This window comes from Sceloporus occidentalis, unplaced genomic scaffold (genome assembly GCF_023333645.1).
Source record: "Sceloporus occidentalis isolate IW3139 unplaced genomic scaffold, rSceOcc1.0.p SCAF_163, whole genome shotgun sequence".
Taxonomy (NCBI): Eukaryota; Metazoa; Chordata; class Lepidosauria; order Squamata; family Phrynosomatidae; genus Sceloporus; species Sceloporus occidentalis.
This window is the reverse complement of record NW_028317143.1, coordinates 412662-435204: the sequence shown is the minus strand read 5'-3', so window position 1 is coordinate 435204 and position 22543 is coordinate 412662. Positions and strand designations below refer to the sequence as shown.

Sequence of the window (22543 nt, the reverse complement as noted above, 5' to 3'; positions counted from 1 at the left end):
GTAAAGGCAGGTTGTTACTACAGAAACTGTAAAACTTTGTGTTTTCATTTGATTAAACCTTCAGGGGAAAAATAATAAAATGACACACCTGTTAAAGTTTACTTGTTTTAACTTGCTAGAGTGCACTTGATGCAATGAAAGTAAAAATATAAAGTGTCATTTCATTTTGCTCTTATCTGCCTAAATTTCCATGAGTGAACTTTATTAAATAAATATATATATATTTTTTTTTAAAGAAACGGTCATATGAAAACTTCTTCTTTGATATGTAAGTTTAGTAATGCTCCACTAGATGGCAGCATTGCACCACAACTAGAATGGCAAAAAAACGAACATTTAACTGCACCGTGATTTTTATTTTGTGAATATTTTTATACATTTCTAGGTTTTTGACATTTCGTTACAGTAGCCACTTGTTATGTAGCCCTAAAAATGTACAAAAAAAACTGCAGTGTCTATGGGTCATACATTGAAGACTTGATTTAATCTTTTCCTAAAAGCAAATCTTTTTTTGGTAAATACATACTTTAATTTAAAAAAAAAAAATGCTTCTTAATGTGTGGGGGGAAAAAACAAATTATAATGTACAGGTTAAAAAACAAAGAAGCTAAAATAATATTCCCATCAATTGTTTTTTTTTTTGCCGTATTTAAGTATCTGCGAAGGTCAATCACAATTTAGGGCAGTTTATTTGCCCCCCCCCCCGAGCATCGTTGGGGGGGCTAGCATTAGCAAACATAAAAAAAATCATATTGCAAAAATGACCACTTTTTTATACTTTTTTAATGAAAGATCACGTTTAAGTTATTTTATACAACATGCGCTTTCTAGAGTCACTTCTATTTTCTCGAAAAAGAACTTGCCCAAAGAAATTCACGAAACTTCAATAGAAACAGGGCTGGCATCAGGATTGAGGTTTATTAGCTTGTTGCTTGCTTGGGCCAGTTCCGAAATGGAAACTCGTCCTCTCTGTCTGATAAACTGAGCCACGGCCGCCATCTCCTCCACCGTGATGTAAATGAACTTCCCTCGGTCATCTATAACTCCTGAAGAACATAAAAAAAAATTGAGCAAAGGAACTAGAGAATGGCATTTTGTAATATACATTTATTTTTCACATTTTTTAGGTCCTGTCAACTTAGTTAGTTTACCAACCATTCTTTTTAAAGAGAAAGTTAAATTTGAATGTATAATAAAAAATTTAATAAATTAAAAAAAAAGCTTCAGCCAGGGGGCTTGAATACTAAAAATACAGAAAGCTAATAGCAGATCTCTGCTTGCATTTAGGTAAAACTAAACGCTAAAACATTTACACAGATTTACAAACCATTTATCAGTCATAGCTATCAATAAATGAATTCTATTATTTTAACCCTTAGCGGTCCAATACATTTTCACAAGCAGGTGCAATTTCATTTTCAGAAAAAAAAACACATACTTTTAAGTTTTATACAAAACAGTTATATTTTCTTATAACTACAAACCAATTAATAAATACTATTCTAAAACCATATATTGTGTAAGTCTCTAGATTCTTTCATTGTATGAAACATTTTTTTTCTTTAATAATAATCTTCATTACTAAAATCACATTCAGATTGAGAAAGGGAGAAAAGCTCCCGAAAGCTTGTCATTCAAAAATTCTGTTAGTCCAATAAAAAAAGGTATTATCACAAGATACTTTTTCCATCTGTTATTTGATATTGACACCACTGGACTAATAATATTGCTAATTCTTCCTAATAGCGACATCTAGTGGTCAATAGGAAATTAGGAAACCCGACATTGAACCACAAGCGGAAAAATATGTTTGTGTAATAGCGACACCTAGCGGCCAACTAGTAAATCCAACATTGGACCACAAGCAGTAAAATATTTATTCTACAATTGCGACACCTAGTGGCCAACTAGTAAATCCCACATTGAACCACAAGCGGAAAAAATATTTTGTTTGTGTAATAGCAACACCTAGCGGTCAACTAGTAAATCCGACATTGGACCACAAATGGTAAAATATTTTGTCGCATATATTCTGACATAGGACCGCAAAGGGTTAAAAAACTGATCACAAAAATTTCCTCCACAGCATAAAAATGGACATCATATTCTGTAGCGCTGTACTATTTATATATGCATACATATATATATTTCCATTGAAAACAAGGACATTTCTGGCTGTAACATCATTGCAAAAGTTGTTTTTTTTAACCATCAATTAGCCTTTTAAACATAAACTTGGATCAGCAAAGTGCCATTGGAACCCAGGGGTGATGGGAGTGATAAAGGGCCATTGGAACCCAGGGGTGATGGGAGTGATAAAGGGCCATTGGAACCCAGGGGTGATGGGAGTGATAAAGGGCCTTTGGAACACAGGAGTGATGGGAGTGATAAAGGGCCTTTGGAACACAGGAGTGATGGGAGTGATAAAGGGCCTTTGGAACACGGGAGTGATAAAGGGCTATTGGAACACAGGAGTGATGGGAGTGATAAAGGGCCCCCGTTGCGCCTATGAAGAGATTCCATTACAAATCAGCCTTTCCAGCTACAATAGTCATTTACAGGATTAACCCCGTCTGCACTAGATTTCTGATCCATTTAATTTATGTCTTACCTGTTATAGATCCGTCAGCTAATAAATCTTGTATTCTGTTAATTGCGTCCTGTGTGGAGTGGATACAAAAAAATACATTGTGTGACAAAGCTTGTGTGAGGCGGATAATGTAAAGGCCAAATACAGATACTAAAGTAGCTATTTGCCATTCAGTGCGGGATGATTAAAGGGACACTCCAGGAATCATACGGATTTAATACATATGGTAGCTGACAGGTCTCTTTAAATGTCCCATGGTGTCTCCTATTTTAAAAAAAATCTTTAACCTCAAAAGTAAGTCAAATTCACATTTTTAAGTCTTACCTGTGCTCTCAGGCCAAAGTGAGCACCCAAGTCTTCCAGGATTACCACCTTAGAGTTCTAAAAAAGAAAAAGGACAAAGAAAGAACAAAACATGGATGAATAGTGCAGGTCAGGGTCTTCAGATGCAATCGTACCCTAGGCAAGTCCGTTTCTGTGGGTTGTGTTCCAGTACTGTGTACAAGGACCTTACGTATAATCGCAATACGGGGTTACAGCGGAGTGAAGCAACCATTTATTTACAAACATCCATATATTTGTGTAAACCAGCCCATTTATATCGTACATCGCTGAGTACTATGTTGGCACTTAATAAAGGATAATAATAATTATTATTATATAATAATAATAATAGTAGCCATGTAGGGACACTTTTGCCTAAGAGGAGTGCCTAGAGCTATGGGGGCCAGGGCTCAGTAATAATCAAACAGGGCAATAACCATGAATTGTGCGATATACCAGAAACTATTCACTTAATTCACTAAGGAGAAGATGAAGAATGTATTCTTTACGTTACGTTTAAAGGATTAGGATCTTCTGCGGTTTCTATACACATTATCGGGGCATTTAGGGCTGTAGAACCCTGCGATCCCCTCATACCCAGCAAACAGTCTGACCTCCTAGAAAAGAGGGGGCATCAGGGGAGGAAAAGGTTGGGGGATATACCGATGTGACGTTTGCGGCAGCCAAGCTGGAGAACTGACGACTATGGACCGAGAGTGCAGCATTAGAACCAGTCCATGGAATTCAGTTCTCAAAGCTGGGAACTACCATCGTTCTCCTCCAACTTGGGGGGGAAAAAAAGCACAGTATATATAATATGATAACAAAAATGAGTCATTCCACTGGGGGAAATAAGATGTTCTGTTTATAATAATAATAAAAATAATAAAAAACGTTGCAAAACAGCAAGATGAGCTTCTGTGGTGGAAGGAGAGAGTAAAGAATCCATTGTGGGTAAGACTGTAAAAAAAGCATCAACTTTATATAGATGACAACATATTCATTAAAATAAAAAATAAAAAGAACCATTTCTGATTTTGCACCGGTGGCTAAATATATTGAATCACATATTTAAACGAGGGTAAGAGTTTATATTTTATGGCAAAATTAACCATTTAAATCCCGTGGCTACTCAATACATAAACCTTACCACCTTTTCACTTCCTCTACTGGCATTTAATACGTATTTTGTTTGTAAATATATTAAAATATAAAGAATACAAATGATTTCATCCAACGTTCTAAAAAAAAAAAAAAAAAAAAAAAAGTGTTCCAAGAATTGGAAAAGCGGATAGACTTTTTTTAGCCATGCAAATCTACTCATGATAAAAATAAAAAACGTTAAAACTTTGCTCTCATTGTCTTTCTTCCCCCCTGGTTACGCTAACTGCGGCATGAAGCGTACCTTTGCACGCTCCCAGTGCATTTACCATATTGCTTTTCAGTTCTCTAGATTGTAAGCCTGCGAGCCGAGGCCTCTTTTCCTAATGCTCGTCTTAGTCTGTCAATTCTAGTTTTCTCAGACCCTTTGAATGTCCGGACTGTAAGAATCTCTGCGGGAATTGCGGGGGCCATATAAATAACAATAATAAATGTATGACCCGTTAGTTAATGGGAACTTAACTCATAACTGGCAAGCTAAGAAGCTCGGAAGCGAACGTACATAATATGCTTCAATCAGCATCAGCAGAACTGGAGGTCGGGGGAAGGAAATGAAACTGAAGTCCCATGTTCAAAAATAAAAGAATTCATGCATAAATGTGAAAAATTTAAAATGTGCCGATGCAGAATAAAGCCCATTTACATCATTTTAAGTTAAATTCAAGGGCTATAGTGTCCCTTTAAAGCTTTTACAATTCACAATTTCAACGCATCTTCTGTTTTTCGCATTGTAGAGAGCAGGTAGATCTTCAGTCCGTTTCCCGTCACCGAATGAAAAAAAAGCCGGGATAAAACTTTTAAGTCATCCCCAGGCGGATTGAGATCCGAGTCTTTACAGCAGGAAAAGCGGGCGACTAGACGGGGGCCGACTGGCGAATTCCAGAGGAGGCAGACGGAAGCCAGACACTTACCTTGATATGGTTGATGAACTCAGTGAGGAAGCTGCGGGACTGTAAATAAAGGAGAACAGGGATTATATATTTACATTCATACATACATTGGATAACAGGTTTATATATATATATATATATATATATATATATATATATATATAGTCCATTTCTGGTGGAAGAAGGTAAAAGTAGCACCAACATTCTATAGGTTGCTACGGTTACCGCCCCACTTTTACTTCTTTGTACCTGAAAATCTTCTAACCCCCTCCCCATTGTTAGATTATTAATGCGGTGTTGATATCCTGAAGGAGTATGGAGAGCATAAAAACTTCATCAGCTGCATAGATTAAAAGGACGAAAAAAAAAAAAAATAAAAAAAAAAAAAAATCTGAAGCAATAACCCTACCGGCACTCCAACAGTTAAAAAGAAAAAAAAAGTCTGACCTGTGGTTACGATTTATGCTATTACTGCCTGTCACATAACTGCATTTATAATGGGACTGCAACAGTTAATTATAAAAATATTTTTATTATCGGTATTTCTTTACTAATTTTAGCATATATATATATATATATATATATATTTTATTTTTTTTTAAATAATTAATTTATAGTATAATTGCCAGTTTTGCAGCGGACAGACTGACTTTTAGACTTTCCATTTTTTTTTTAATAAAAAAATTACAGATAGGAGTGCCCTACAAGGGGAGTTTATTTATATATCTGTAAAAACTCTCACCCTCAAAAAAAAAAACGGGCCGTTTGTGACCATGGACACCATAGAAAGTCCTTGATCCTTTTAAATTCAGTCGGAAAAAAAAATCTGCTTCCTTTCATTTTTTTTAAATAGACGTTATCTGCCACAGAGATTTCAAAATTATAATAATTTTTTGTATTTTTGCTTAATAAATACAAATACATGGCAGCCCTACACTCAAATGCTTTAATTTTCTACAACATTACTGGTGAAATAGTATTTCTCTGAAAATCATGAAATCACTCTAGTTATTTTTATTATTATTCATTGTAGGACTACAATAACTCCTGCTAAATATATTTTTTTGTAGTTCATAGGTTTAGAATTTTTTTTTTCTTTATTAAAAAAATAAATTATACCTGGGCCTGTTTTTACAGGAATGGAATTGAATTTTTTTTTTACCGAAGTTTATATAAATATATATATATATATATATATATATATATATATAGCTCACTGAAATTAAACTTTTACAGACTGATAAACTGATGTTTTAAATATTTTTTTTATTCTGTAAAATATATCATATATATAAAATATATATGAGTTTGGACTTAAAATAGATGAGCTCTCAGTATTATTATGCAGAATAACAACATTATGCTTTATTAATAGAATTTGTAGGTTGTCTGGATTTGGACTGTTTGTCCAGTTGAAAAATATCCGAAAAATACAAAAATTCTTTTTTAATTAAATTAAATTAACCCCTTAACGGCCGAAGACATTCTATGCCATCCTCAAAACTTCTGACCGTGGATGGCACACAATGACCTGGGCTATAACTTCTGTCTAAAAAAACCCCCCAAAAACGCAGCGGAATTTTAATTTTGAGGTCCGGTATTTGTTGTTGAAGATACCTGGGAACCCTACGCTATATAAAAAACGACGTGCCATATTTCTTAACGCAATGCATTCTCTGGCTGGCGAGGTAGAAAACACTGATCGCTTGAATTCAACCTTAATTACAACAACAGAAAACGCGTTGAGGTCGAGGGATTAACCAGACAACCACTTGATGGACGCCCGTTTCCTTCCTCCAGTTTAAAGGCGAGGTTGTGCAACCTCCAAGGATTTCCAGCTCCTTAAAAACCTAGAAAGACTATTTATTGACCTACTTTTTTGGTGTCATCAGTATAAACCCTACTTGGCTCCATCATTAGGAAAAGGCAAGGTGCCAGGATGCAATAGAACGTATGACAATCCCAACCAGGGATGTACCTCTTCCTCCGTCATGGACTCCTGAACGCCTTCTTCCTCCACCACAAAGCTCTCCTTCAGTTTCAGGTACTCTTCATAGTCCCTCTTCTCCTCTTCCTCCTTAGCCTTCCTCTCTTCTTCCTCCTATAGAAAAAAAAAAAAACAACAACATTCCTGTAAAAGGTACAGACACTTTATGGTGATGCCTACTCCATGCTTCTGGCTCTCTACATGGCGATCGATACCAAGACCCAAGCCCTGGACCCTGCAGCCACTACAGCTGTAAAAGTGGAAGACACGCTAGACCTGTATTTACGACCTCCGAGGTTTTTTGGTTTTTTTTATATATACAGCGTACGAGTTCCTGGATTTGCATACACACACCCCGCTGCAGCATTAGCTGCGGGAAGTTCCTTTCTTGCACCAACTTTGAAACAAAATATATAATACGTGGTTGTGAGTTTATTACGAGTTAGTGTTTCAAGACAAAACCACAGCAGCCGGTTTGTCTGGAAGACTCTAGGGCAGCCCATTACCGGCCAAGTGCAAAGAAAGCGAAGGGTTAAAAGCATTCCTATACAAAAAGTTGCATTATGCTTTACATACCTTTTCTTACCCTTTTCTATACCAGAAAAAGTATTGTTTTCAATTAACTTTACTGCCCCCCCCACCTAGAATCTATTAGCATTTAGCAAATGCGTAACCTCGGATTTATTGACGTTGAACTTGAACCGCGTCAAGCCAAAAACACAGACATAAACGCATAACTTTGGTGGCTACAATTTATATAACTTCTGTATTAAAATAACATTGTTAATATGAAACATTAATGTGATTATCAATATACCCAGAAAGCAGCACTTCTGTCAGTGAAGTAAAATGGCTTTTTTTTTTTTAACATGAATCCCTTAATTTCATCATTAGGTTACATAGGATAGTGGATAATAGTAATAAAAAATAACAAAAAAAAAAGACTAACTCCATATACAGTCCCGTCACTGATTGGACTATACATTATGCAGGGCCAATTGAGCCCTTTTGGCAAAATAAAAAATCCCTAGGACCATAGGGTGTTACTACGTATGGCTTTGTAGCTGTGATCAGCCTACAACTCCTACCACGCTTAGCCGAAGAGACCAGTCTAAAAACCATATTTTAATGGTTTCACTTTCTATTTTCTTAATACTCCATATGCAGCCATTGTACTCGCCATGAACAGCGAGGAGCAACTTTGTCCCAAGGGGGAGAGAGAAGTTAACCGGGGGAAGAATAGTCGGGCAGAGCCTGGAAATAATACGAAGTTAAGAGGGCTGCGCCCATGCTACACCCAATAAGGCTGGTTTTTTTAACACAAAAATACTGCTTATTTTAAGCAGTATTTGACATTTTAGTGTTTAAAAACTTATAGCGTAGGATATGGGATATGATAAAGACAGATCTGCTTAAATAGATGCAATAATACAATGTTTTGTGTGTATATATAATACACACACACACGTATACACAGTAGGCAGGTGTGAAAAATGCTGTAAAGCAAGAATCCCTTCAAAAATGTTAACAGTTTAATTTTTTTATCATTTAACAAAATGCAAAGTTAGTGAACGGAAGAGAAATGTAAATCAGATGAATATTTTTCCTTCTTCTAGGCGCTCGGCACAGATTTTTAAGGAATGTTAAGGCAGGTTGCTCCAAACATCTTGGCTACCCTGTGAGTTGTTGCTGTGCTCAGTGCTGCCATGGGGCAATATGATTTTTGACATTAAACTGTCTCCAGTAACCTGACCTTGTTGTTGAGTTTTGATATTACGTATTAAATTGATGGTCATTAACACCTGTTTGGTAGAATTCTTTTATAAATCTACAAAATTGTACAAGTGCTCCTAGAAGAATTAATGCTGTTTTGAAGGGGGGGGGGGGCCAGGGGTACAACATTTTTTCACACCTGACTATATACATAAACAGATTATATTGTAAAATTTCTCTTTTTCTAAAAAATTCGACTTTTAGGTGTTCTTAAAACAAAAATTGACCTGAAAAACCAAATAGAAATCGTAAATTGAAACGTAAAGTACAGACAAAAAAAAGTAAAAAAAAAATAAAAAAAAATAATAAAAAAATTAAAATAAAAAAATCGATATTTATTGTATTTATTGATTTTATGATAGAGAAGTTTTACTCTTTTGAGAGCGTAGTACATAAGCAGAACAGCCTCCCAGCAGAAGTGGTAGAGGCTAATCCAGTGAGGGGATTTAAACACGCATGGATAGGCATATGGCTCCTAAAGATGAGACCAATGACTTAAGGGTTGCATCTTTACAGCAGGAAAAACTAGGTTCTGATCTGTCAGCAAATTCTATGTTTTTATTAAAAAATATATTAATCTAATTAGAAATTTTTGAAATTACATAAGCCTTTAGATCTTAGTTATAAGGTACACCGGTAATGTCCTTAAAAAAAACCACTAACTAAAAGAAAAAAAAAGAAAAAAGATAAATCCTTCCCACCTACACACTTTGTAAACAGCAATTTGACGTTTACAACAAAGAACATTAAGATTCTAGAATTAATTCTAAAAGCGTACGAAGACATCCCCTTAAATGTAAATACAGCACGGTACACGCAGAAAAGCGATATTGCTTCATAAATTTAAAAAAAAAATTTTGTTTTAATAAAAATGACAAAAAGTGCCAGGCACGCTACGACAACGACAGCAACAAAAAGCATCCGAATAATAATAATAAAATAAATAAATGTATAACAAAAAAAAAAAAAACATGTAACAAAGACAAGGGTTTCGGTTCTGTTACAAAATGCTTATTGTGCATCATTTTTACTTTTTTTTTTTTGTGCATCATTTTTACTTAAAGCAACAGCCTGTAGGAAAGGACCTAATATATTCCAAAAAAAGAAACAGAAACCTAATGCTTGTTTTATTAAAGACGATATTTGTATTCAGTAAATGATTTATATATATATATAATATTCTACATTCTATATAGTATACCCACTACAGACATTATTTGCACTTTAATGCATATGATTGTCCCTCTTGCCTTTCATTAGAGTATACTGAAGAAACCCCCTATGTCCTTTTGCCCCATTCCGCAGGTAAAAGCCACGTAGGAGATGCGATTGGCCCGTCCTCTGGGAACGGGGAGGATGGGGGTCTGTAGAGACCCCCCCATCCTTGTAGGCACGTGTGGAATACGCTCTTATTGAACTCAATGGGAGGACTTTCCTGCCATTGACCAGCTGCTTGAGGAGCAGGACAGCTGCTGCAGCAGGGTTGCATCTTAAGTGATAGGTAAGCTCTTTATTTACTTCTTTAGGCAGTAAATGGATAATAAAGCATTCACAGAGGGTCGGGGGAACTTACAGAGTACTTTGATACACATTAAAAGAAAGTGGGGGGTGTCAGGGACATAAAACCTGTCATTTTTATTTTTAACAAATGTTTTAATAATAATACATAATAATAATAAAAATAATAAATATGTATTATTATTATTATTATCTATTATTGCCTAATATAATTATATATTACAAATTCTAAAGAACAGAATTAATAAAAAACATTAAAAAGCAAAAAAAAACAAAAAAAACTTTATAAACATTTATAAATTACACTGACCTCTGAGGAGTTATAAAACAATGGGGATCAGGGGTTATTATTATCAGACAAGCCAAGTACGGGCTTTTATGGGGGGGGGGGGGCTGGATCAATAAGAACCAGAAAGCTCCAAGCAAAGTAAAATTGGCACTTCCATGAATATTACTGAAATATAGACATATATTACTGTGTATGAAAAAAGAACATATTTAAACATTATATTAAAGAATACACCCCCCCCCCAAAAAAAAAAAAAGCAAAGGGAAAAATCGAGTGCACCGGAAGACGCAGCCGCGCAGAACGAGCCAGACCGCTAATGCTCGTTTAACACAAAAAAAGGTTAAAAAGCCGCACTTTTTTTTTTTTGCGATAGAAAAGGAAGTTCTCTCTCGGTGATAAAGTGTCGGTTGGTAAACCATTTCCTCGCCAGAAAAACTCCACGGGGTGAAAGGGAATTCCCCGACAGGGTGCCGTGCCAGAGGCGAGCGACTCCAGGGCGCCGGACCCCTCCTAGAGATACTCAATACTGAACCGCTCCCCGCATGAAAGACAAAAAGCATCACGCGCGGCACTCCCGCAAGAAGTCGTAATCTAAAACTACAGGGTAAGAGGCTTAGGTGAAATGTAAGGAAGGTTTACTTTGCTGAGAGGGCGGTGGATACGTGGAACGGCCTCCCAGCAGAAGTGGTAGCGGTAAATACAGTGAGGGTATTAAACATGCCTGGGATGGACATACGGCTCGTGAATCTAAGACTGATTAAGGTTTAAGTCTTTACAGCAGGAAAAATCGGGCACACTCGACGGGAGGGGGGACTAGCAGGGAAGAGGCTTCGGGGGGAAAAGAGGTTGCGGTCGGCAATTTTGCTGCCCGGTGACTTGCCGGCCGTCAGCTTGCTCGGCAGGCTAGTGGGTCATGGTGCCGGATAGAAGGCCCTCCCCATCCATTAGGTTCTGGGCTCCCTAATAAAGTATATAACCCCCCCTTATCATTACAGGCAATCTGTACTCTTGCAATACTGCCCCCTACCTTCACCCCTTGGAACAGCAGCTGAGCCTTTCTGCTTTTTGCCAAAGTAAAGCTAAAAAGAAAAAATTGTCAACCAAGTAACCCTAGTAACCCAGCACATCTCCTAATAAAGATCAGGTATTTGTATTTTTTTAAATATGTCTGCCTACGGTTAGTCCTCGGCCGTATCAAAGCACCGGTTTAATAATAACATGAAACGGGTCTGTCACCCGCGCTCGTAACGCGTGAAAACCGGCAGGAAACCTTAAAGGTCGCGTTTTTTTGAGTAGGAGGACAGACTGAGGCTTTTCTGTTTGGATTCAGACGCTAAAAGTGCTACTTTATAATAACAGCACTGCTTAAAGGGACAGTTTAATGTACCCGGCACCCCTCCCCCGCCACCACTATAGAAGAATGCATATAAAAAATTAACCCCAGCCCTCTGTGCTTTAATATGCGTTCCTCAAATAAGTTTGTTATCGTGGCTCCTGTCAGTGGGGGGGTATAAGAACGTCGCAGTTTGTTGCATTTGGGGGCCGCAGAGCAGTCAGGGAGCCCACGCTGACCCCGTCCGCTGCCGAAAGCACCTACAATGGACACGTGAGCAGAAGAACCGGACCCCGGAGCGATGGAAGAAGGCGGCCGGTCTGATGAATCCCGTTTTCTTTTGCATCACGCGTCGCTGGAGAACACGAGGCACCGGGACGCGTCCACGGGGGCCGCACCGCGCAGCTTACAGGACTTAAACGTCTCGGTGCCGGAAACCACAGCGCAGCTTCAGAGGACTAGTGGAGTCCGGGCCTCGATGGGTCAGGGCTGCTTTAGCAGTTAAAGGGGGACCCACACAATATTTATATATATTAAGTGCATTGTATTGCCAGGTTTAGCATTTCCAGCGCACACAGCGGATTCTTATTAAAACACCATTGTGGACTATCAGGGGTAATATATTTCAATGGCTACGGTACCCTTTTCTCCTCCTCCATGCGGGCTCGCTCTTCGTCTTTCCGTCTTTCCTCCTCTCTCTTTAATTCCGTTTTCTTTCTCTCCTCTCGCTCGGCTTCTTCTGCCTTTAAGAGAAAATAAACTTTAAAAAAGAAACCAAACTCCTATCTTTGGATTAACACACATGACGCGGTCATGATGTCATATCATTATTATAGCTCTCATTCTGTTATAGTTCTCTCTTGCCTCATTAAGGGGCTGCCTAAACCAATCAGCAACAATCAGCGACTTAACAGCAGGGGAGAGAGACCTAATGAGAAGGACCAATCATGCAGACCGATAGTAGAGATGGCTGATGTCATTATATACACATACATTTTATCTTAATTTGTAACCGTTGCTTTGGGGTTGTTTTTTTCAATTTTTAAATATAAATATAATATATAATATTTTTACATTTTTTTTCATTTTTTAAATATAAAAATGGAAATATCTGAGAAAAATCAAGAGATTTTCTTAAAAAAAAAAAAAAAAAAAAAAAGTACTGCCTTCGTGCAGCAGGAACCACGATCAGAAGTAGATTTGCTCGCGGTTGCTTCTCTGTTAAGAACCCAATTCAAACCCTGGGCTGCCCCTTCTGGATTGTATTTAAATGGATTACATTTAGGTGTCTAGAACATGTTTCAGAAATGGAATCAAGAAGCTGCAGGCCTTCATTTTTTTGATGTAGGTTTTCCTTACTGAGAGGTAGATAAGTGGAAGAGCCTCCCAGCAGAAGTGGTAGAGGGTAATACAGCGAGGGAAGTTAAACACACATGGGACAGACATACGGTTCTTGAATCTAAGATGAAACCAAGGACTCATTAAGCTCCGAGACATCAGGCAGACTAGGTGGGCCGGATGGGTCCCAGATCCCATGTTTGATTTGCCTCTGTATACTGAAATAGCTGGTTCTTAGGTCAGGATAAATAGGGATTATTGACTATTTGCCAATAAACAAAATAAAGCAGCTTCTGAAAGGCAGAGCGTCTTCCTTTTAACTCATGGTTCGCCTTACCTCCCTCTGGGTTTTTCTCGCTTGTTTCTCTTCCAGTTTTTTCTGCTTTTTAGCCCCAATTTTACCCGGAGCATGGATCTCTGGGAGCTCCTCAACATCATCATCATCATCATCACGATCGACGACTGGAAAGGAAACATAAATAGCCATAAGAAGTCAAAGCAACAACAAGGTCTGCAAAGATAAAACATGCATATAATACAACATAAACCAGGGGCGTATATACAGAATAAGAGATATATATATATATATATATATATATATATATATATATAATAATTAAAAAAAACAGCGCCCCCCCCCATATATCTATAGATCTCTAGATCTCTAAATCTCAAAACTGAAACCAGGAACTGACAACAGAATGAAAATAGAAGCCTGAATAGAATCTGCAAAGCAAAATAACGAGCCTCACTGCAAAATAATAATAATAATAAATATATATACTTTATTCCACAATAAATAAAAAATATATATTTTTCTTTAATCAGATTCAGATGCATAAGGAATATTTTTTTATTTTTTTTTTTACAGTTGATCATCAATGATGGCATATATTTATATATATAGATAGATATACACACCGTATTTATTATATATATCGCATTGCCATTAGTAAATTGCTTTTCAAAAATGTACTTTTAACAAATTCTAATTAAAAGTTGCATTGTGTACGCATTATATATATCCTTTCCAAAATCTCACTTTTATCAAGGGACAGTCCTTTTTTAGGATTAAAACCTCATGTGTATAAAGTTGTTTTTTTTTTCTTTTATAGACAATTTTTTTTTTATAAAGAAAAAATATATTTTTAAATGAATCTACTAATATGAATCGCTGCAGCATTAAAATGCACCATAATATTTTTTTTTTTTTGAAATTGTCTTTGTTCCGAGTCACTTAGCTAACGACCCCGGCCACAGACTTCTCTGGTTCTCTAAAAACGCTGTTGGATTTGCCCCTTTTATGATAAAATATATGAACCCCAGCACTGTGAAATGCCCTAACCCGGTAAAAAATACATTATTTCATCATTTAAATTTTAACTCATATTTTTCTCCTGGAACAGTTCATTTTTTTGTGATGCAAAAGTTGATACTTATAGGTTGATGCTATAGAAATACATGGTCCACTAAACTAGTGGCCCCCCCAGGGAATTTGCCATTTATTCCCTCTGGTCATTGGGCTACTTTAGTGCAACTCTTCCAAACTAAATTTATCCAAAAAAAAAAATAAAAAAAAAATAATAATAAAAAAAAAATAATAATAATAAAAAAAAAACTATAAAAAAAAAAAAGGAAAAAAATATTTTTTTAAACAGAAAATGCAGGGTAAGGTCTTACCAATGGTCTATATGATTCACTTCCACTTCTTTCATATGCACTCCTACTCAAAACACCCTACAAGCTGAATTCTTGATATTAAATTCATTATTATTATGTTTTTAAAACAACGGTTTAAAAAAAAAAAAAAAGAAAAAATGTAAAAAATACAGTTTCATTTATTTCAAGTTTTTTCTCCTCGAAGTAACATTTTTATAGATTATTCGTACAGGACGTATGCTCTAGAACCCCCTGCCCACGTGCGGTTCATCTGAGAAAACACTCGCCCACACCCTGTCTGCATTCACCAACCCCGCGCATGAAAACGCGAGACGACTGCCCTTAAACAGTGGAAGAAAGGAGAGTTTTGGTGGCGAAGGCGTTAAAGTGCTTTTGGTTTCCTCGTTCTACAAACAAAGGAGTAAAGTGACTGCTGCAAACTATGGCAGGGCCCCGGAATGTGTGTAACGGTTCGACATTATCAGTTCTGACTAGGAATCTCTGGGCTTGGGGACTTCACATTAGAGTGTTTAATACGGCCGATCATTGTCAGGAAAGAGCCCCCATTAGAACCAGTGGGAGTTAATTGGGGACATGCGCGGGAAGGGGGACCCTCGGGTTCCTTGGAGATATTTAGTAAGGGATTTAGACGATGGGCAGACTATACGGGGCGTAGAACATGGTACAGCCCGAGTACATCTCCTGTAAGTCCAGGCATTGCGGGGCAGGGAGAGAGGGGAACGCAGAGCCGGGTATCCCAGAGAATCCCTCCATGCAAGCTGGAGAAATGATCATTTAAACCCTTTGGAATCTGGGGGGCTTTTCATGCCCTAAGGGTCCAGACATGGGGGGGGGGGGGGTCATGTTTACTATATGTTTGTTAAACCATGATTCTCCGTTACCATATTCGGTGAACTTCTACGTATTATGTTCAGAAGTAGGGCCTTCTTTTAAAAACTTAGAATTACATAAAACATAACAATTATTATCAGTGATAATAGGTAAAATATAAATACAGATATATATATATATATATATAAATATACACACAAACAGATTTTTTTTTTGCAATTTTGATTACATTTTCTATACTGTAAGCGCTTAAGGGGTTTGGGGGTAGTGGGTTTTCTTTTTTTACTTGTAATCATAGAGCCAAGGGATATTAGGGAACTTTTTTCCCCCAATATTACTTTTTTTTATTTTTTTTTATTTTTATTATTTTTTATTTTTTTTTGCACAGTTCCAAGTGCCTTATGGCTTGAAATCCCTCTGGGGAAGCCTCATATAAGTTTAAATGATTTTTTTTCCCTTAATTACTCTTTGGACGGAGGATGATCACGCCGCTGAGTGTTGCGGTGAGTGTCTGCTCACCTACCGGATGCGATTGCCTGATCGGACATTCCTCATATAAACGGGTACAAGCGCTAACATCGAGCGGGATTACAATCAAATAGTGATCAGGGAAGCAGTAATGCTGGTTTCTGTCCTAGGAGGCGTGAACAGGTTAAAAAGGACACGGCTGTCACTTACGAGGGATGTCCGAAGTGTCCCTTCGGGGCTACTTTACATCTTGTGGTTTATGATAAATATTTACTTGTACAGTAATATAACCCCCCCAGTGCTGTATACAGTAATATAACCCCCCAGGGCTGTATACAGTAATATAACCCCCCAGCGCTGTATACAGTAATATAACCCCCCAGCGCTGTATACAGTAATATAACCCCCAGCGCTGTATACAGTAATAATAACCCCCCAGCGCTGTATACAGTAATATAACCCCCCAGGGCTGTATACAGTAATATAACCCCCAGCGCTGTATACAGTAATATAACCCCCCAGGGCTGTATACAGTAATATAACCCCCCAGCGCTGTATACAGTAATATAACCCCCAGTGCTGTATACAGTAATAACCCCCCAGCGCTGTATACAGTAATATAACCCCCCAGCACTGTATACAGTAATATAACCCCCAGCGCTGTATACAGTAATATAACCCCCAGCGCTGTATACAGTAATATAACCCCCAGCACTGTATACAGTAATATAACCCCCAGCGCTGTATACAGTAATATAACCCCCCAGCACTGTATACAGTAATATAACCCCCCAGTGCTGTATACAGTAATATAACCCCCAGCGCTGTATACAGTAATATAACCCCCAGTGCTGTATACAGTTATGTCAGTTGTTCCAATAAGCTTCCTTTATCTATAGATATGGAGCCGCCGTTGCTGTCAGTCATGTGATATACATGTGATATATTTTGAGTGACTTCCTCGGCTCAAACACCACACTGAGCTGATGCTTTATGGCGATGCTAATGAAGTCCGTTCCTCCATGGACTTTAATCAGTGCGCAGGTGGCTGGGATTAAGGCTGAGCAGGAGTCTGGGTCAGTCTGGTATATTGCGCTAAGATAACTGAGCTAAAATACGACAAAAATACACAGCAATATGAAAATATTGTATTATCAAAAACTAAAACGGCTGTAAAACTGAAAAAAATAAAAAAATTTAAATGCAAAAGTGGGAGAATGAGTTCATCTAAGCCTAGTATAATTTGGGCGTAATAACCAAAATAAACCGCCCGCCCCCAGTGATGAGATTTATCTTCCGCAGAACACGACCTCGTATGCTATATGTAATATTTTCCAACACACCGATGCGCTTTGACAATCGAGTTCCTGCGTGGGAATCGATACAAACGGATATTCTGCGTAATTTGTCTAATATTACTCCTTTTACGCAAAAAAAAAAAAATCAATGAACCGAACCAACCGCTTACTAATAAATTCCTTAAACTTTCAATCAATTCTTCCAAAACACTCCCCACTCGTGCAGCGGTGAGAATTATTATTTATTATTATTACTATTATTATTATTAATAATAATTATTATTTGTTCTAGCAAGAAGAGAAGAAGATACCTGCTGTAGTACCGGTTTAAAATTTAAGAAAGACCCATACCTGGGAAACTTTCGGAATTCTATTCTTGTAATATTAACCCTTTAACCGATTATTATTATTTTTTTTGGGGGGGGGGTCATTTGTACCATATGTTGGTTTAATCAAGACACCCCGTTTCCGTGCTAGAACCCCGTTTCCCACACAAACACTATTTATTTATTTTTTATAGGACTAGTGGGGCTTTCCTTTGAAAGCATAGAAACGTTAAAAAAAAATAAAAATAATAATAATAATAATTATGAGAGCTGATATGTGTGCGTGGGGGGGTGTTCAGTCCGGCAACATCCCCCGATTACAGTCATACCCCATATACATATACCGTATCTGCCCGAAATATAGGCCGCACTTTTTTCCCCCACTTTAGTGGGGGTGCGGCCTATATTCGGGGTCTAGGGCAGGAATGCGCAATTCGTATCGCCCGGCGCCCAGGACATGCAGTTCCGGGCGCCGGGCAGGCAGCGGGGTTAGGATACAGATCCCCCGCAGCGCTGCAGGAGACCCGTATCCTACTCTCTGATACGCTTACACAGCCTCCCCTGCCAGCACTTCCCACGGGGGGAGTCCCGGAAAAGGAGATTGTTAAAGCACATCGTAGACCGGAAGTTGTCTACGCATATTGCGTAGACGTCCCCCGCCGGACCCGCAAGACACCCGGGAGTCCGCTTTGGTAAATCTAGGGGGGGCACATCTTAGGGGCAGAGTGGCAGCATATCTCGAGGGGGGGGGGACAGAGTGGCAGCAAATTTTTTTCTTTAAAAAAGCACCAAACTTTTAGGATGCGGCCTATATTCGAGCCAATGCGGTATATATTTTTTTGTTCTTGAGGGCCACATCCACCCCTTACATGTCACCCAAATGGCTCTGATAGCGGTCCTCATAGAAATCTTGACTTGTCATTACTTAAAGATACACTAAATTGAGTCACCTGCATTCAAGCAGGAATATCAACCTTAACATACTTGGTGCAACAGGAAGACTTACATACGATCAGAGCCGTTTACCATGAGCCCTTCACCCTGAGGGACGCCTATCACCCACAAAAACAGAGAAGTCCACCGAAGACACGGGTGCCCTGAACCAGCGACAGATATAACGAGCCCTCAATAATTCCCAGTGTCAGGGTCCATGATTTAACACAGTTGGTATTGGGTCAGCTCAAAGGGATATGAAACTAAAAAGAGCAGGACTACGCAACATCAAGGACAAACAAAAAAAACCTTGCTGTTCCCCACATAATTGCAATAACCTCAAAGGCTTCCTCGGAGCTGCTGTTCCATGTATCCACTTCTCATACGATAAAATAATACTTTTTCACAACACACATTTCACTTGCAAACTGTGGCTTACAACGTCAACCTATTTCGCCTTCTTACATATTGTCTGTACATCGACTAATGCCTTTATGGATTTCAACGCTTCTGATTTGGCGACCGGTAACGTAATCAGAACAGAAGATTTGAGGTGGATCAAAAAAAAAAAAATGCTGTTAATGACGGAACGCTTGATGGACCTAGAATTCTCGGAACCTCGAGGAGTTCTATGGGGTTCTATGTATCTCTGAGATAATGAAGAGGCACGGGGCGGAGGAGCAGAAGGAGCTGGAAGAGGTTAACGTTTCAATGCGTGAGATGCATTTATCACATCTGCTGGGGGTAGTCAATCAGGTCCCCTGCCTCCAGACAAGGTGCTACTTCACCTGCACCGAATCCAAGCCCCACTTCTGGCGGGGACACCCCTGGCGTTCACCAAACTCACACAACTTTCATGCCTCCCACGCTGCGTTCTTTAATTATTATTATTTTTTTTTTTTTAACTATTTAATCACCTGCTGAAGAGGCGTGGCCGTCTCACGTCTCTGGAAACAAAAGAGTTAAACCTCTTTCTTGCTGTAAAGGAGAGCATTTCTGGCCCTCAAAGGGTTTTGCGAATGAAGAATCCGAGGCTTGGTTCTGGTTCAGGGTCGTGAGATTTTGGGCTATAGAGGAGGCCGTGTAGGCGAGCGCTGTGAGATCAAGAGGGGGGGGTGTTTTGGGGGGTTTTTTTTTTACATTTTTTTTGAAAAAAAATAATCCATACTTAAAGGCGTTAACATTTAAAAAAAAATAAAAAATAGTAATCGTGTTATATATATTATATATAACAAATTTGAGTGTATTTTCTTGGTTTGGCGCCTATGACATCATAAGATTAATTTCTCACTGTTTTTTTCATTAGCTATTCGAGGATCTCTTTCGCTTTTACCTTCTCTCTCTTCCTCCAAGTGCCGGGCTCTGGCCTGAGCCATCATCCGGTTGACGTTCCTCCTGGGTCTCGGCATTCCCTCTCTCCGTTCCACCGCCTGAGGCCGAGCTCTGGCCGCCGCTGCCGACGCCACATTTTGGTGATGCTCCCGATCGGCTAGAAATAAACAGAACAAATACAATTATTTTCCGTACGTATCACAGTATTTAGCTGTTGGCGCCCTGGAACATGCATTAAACCACTACGATCAACTCATTCGCACTCCCCTTTCCAATGAAGAAAGAAGAAAGGATCTAACCCCCCCAAAAACCTACTAATTCTACCCTGCAATGCAACAAAAACCCTCTTTTGATTTATTTTCCTCCAAAAATAATAATTAGTGCAAATATTTAAAAATAAAACAGTTAACAAACAGGAGTCAATCTATTTCTTTATAAAAATATTTTTATACTAAAAAAACAACAGAAACAAAAATGTTTATATAAAAAAAAATCCAAAAACAAGTAGTAATTTTTTTTGGAACCTCTGTCTCTTTCCTAGCTGATGGCTTTTGCCCCTGGTATTAAAGTATCAGTAATATTTATATTCTATACCCTTATATTTGCATAGATTTTTTTAATATTTTTTTTTCCAGAGGTATTGTAGCTTTTCTGAAACAGCTTGGTAGAAGTTTGTCTTCTAACCTGAAAATAATCGTAGTTTAAACGGTAGATTTTTAGAGGAAAAAGCACTTACATCCCCATGTTAGTAGTACATCGCTTCCAAAGAAAATGAAAATTTAAAAAAAAGCAACATCATCTAACATCACACACATTATTATTAATTTAATTAAAATTAATTCATTTAATTAACATTAAAAAATTACAAATGAAGAAAAAAAAAAAAAAAGAATTCCAAGCAACGTATTACTTTTTTTGAGCCTGCGCCCTTACGCTTTTAAAGTTGGCGATATGGGTTTAAGCTGGAAAACGCCAACAGGGTTAATGTAATTTCTCATATTAAAATCTGATGGATAGAATGCGTGATACTGTCAATTTCGGATTATTTTTGCCAAAAATTAAGTAGAATTTTTGTGGTCACCGACGTATCCTGGCCCAGAGGGGCTGCAGTTTCACCGATACACACCAGGGGGCAGCACAGCCTCCTGCAGACTTCATTAACAGGGGCCGGAGAGCCGAAAACAGATGTGGAGAGTGCTGCTGCGCTGCCCTGGGTTGGCCCCAAACAAGTCGGCTGATATCACTGAATCGGTGGCATGAAGGGGTTCTCTAGCGTTACCCCCGATACGCAGGAGCGCTTTCCACACAGCAGGAATCGGCGCTGTGAATGGTAACGCCATGGAGGATTCCGTGAGCTGCAGCTTCTCCTTTAGTGAGGGGTCACTCACAGAGTGTTTAATATGCATTCTTCTATAGTGCGGGGGGTGACATTAAACTGCCCCTTTAAATCAGATTTAAAAAGTATCCAGCGCTCGTATACGAAGCCGTCTAGAACACAGATGACGTCACATTTGTCAAGTAATGGTGACATCATATCGGTACGATGGAGCCGAAAGTCATGCGCGGTTATTCACCGCATCAGGTGCAATCAGTAACTTTGGGGCAAAAGGAAAGCAAGATCAGAACTTTTGCAGACATCAATAAAAAGGTATAAAGTTGTGATTTGGAGCCGGGCCCTCATTAGCCAATGTCTCGGCTCGTCTTAGCCACTTCTAGTTTGGTCAGACCAATGAATGTAGGGACTGTAAGAAGCTCTGCAGGGCTTGTTGGCACATATATATATATAAAGATTTTTTTAACCCACAGAGGATCGGTGAATCACAGCAAAGGTCAAAACTTCATGCATGCAAGAACTGTGCAGCTGTAGCAGTACTGCAACTCTCATTAAGCTTAGCCAGCACATTTAAGGCATAATAGTGTGCTCATCGCTGACTGCCCATAATGGGAGTTGTTTAAAGTAAATGCTAAGCTACCTACTGCTTACCCTCTGTATGTATATATATATATATATATATATAACCAGACATGGCATCCTGGTAACCCCGGCCCCCAGGGCAATAGCGCTGTAATAAAGGGCTGGGTAACCCCACATTGACACTGCCCCGCTGTGTTTGGGGGCATTAAGACCCTGCTCACCTTGCTCTGCCTGCCCCCTGATCTTAGTAGCGAAGACAATCAGAACAACCAGTAGAACCGCAGCAACAATGTACAGAACTGGATCCATTGCTACACGTCACTCTCCCCAAGACACGCCCCTTCACCGAGCTCAAGCCGGAGCATGCTTGGAAGAAACCAAACAAACACAATGATGGGGGGTTTCAATTTTTAAACTTACTTTTTGAAAGACTTTTTGGCGCTGAGATATAAAAAGGCACATAAATAGCTAACGATAAATACTCTAAAGTCTCATATTTAGTATCAATATCTTACTTTTATAAACACGAGATGTTATCGGGGTATTTGGGTTCACGT

The 22543-nt window shown here is 38.5% G+C and overlaps 1 protein-coding gene across 1 annotated transcript; it reads right to left on the bottom strand.

The window, feature by feature from the left end:
- Positions 1-873: 873 nt before the first annotated feature.
- Positions 874-22295, bottom strand: LOC149279515 (DDRGK domain-containing protein 1-like). Its single transcript, XM_089501084.1, has 9 exons — positions 22208-22295; positions 20073-20228; positions 13541-13665; positions 12507-12608; positions 6944-7066; positions 4987-5025; positions 2915-2971; positions 2612-2660; positions 874-1046 (listed from the first exon to the last, which is right to left on the bottom strand). The coding sequence occupies exons 1-9, from the start codon at positions 22293-22295 to the stop codon at positions 874-876; spliced, it is 912 nt and encodes a 303-aa protein (XP_089357210.1).
- Between the last annotated feature and the right edge of the window lie 248 nt (positions 22296-22543).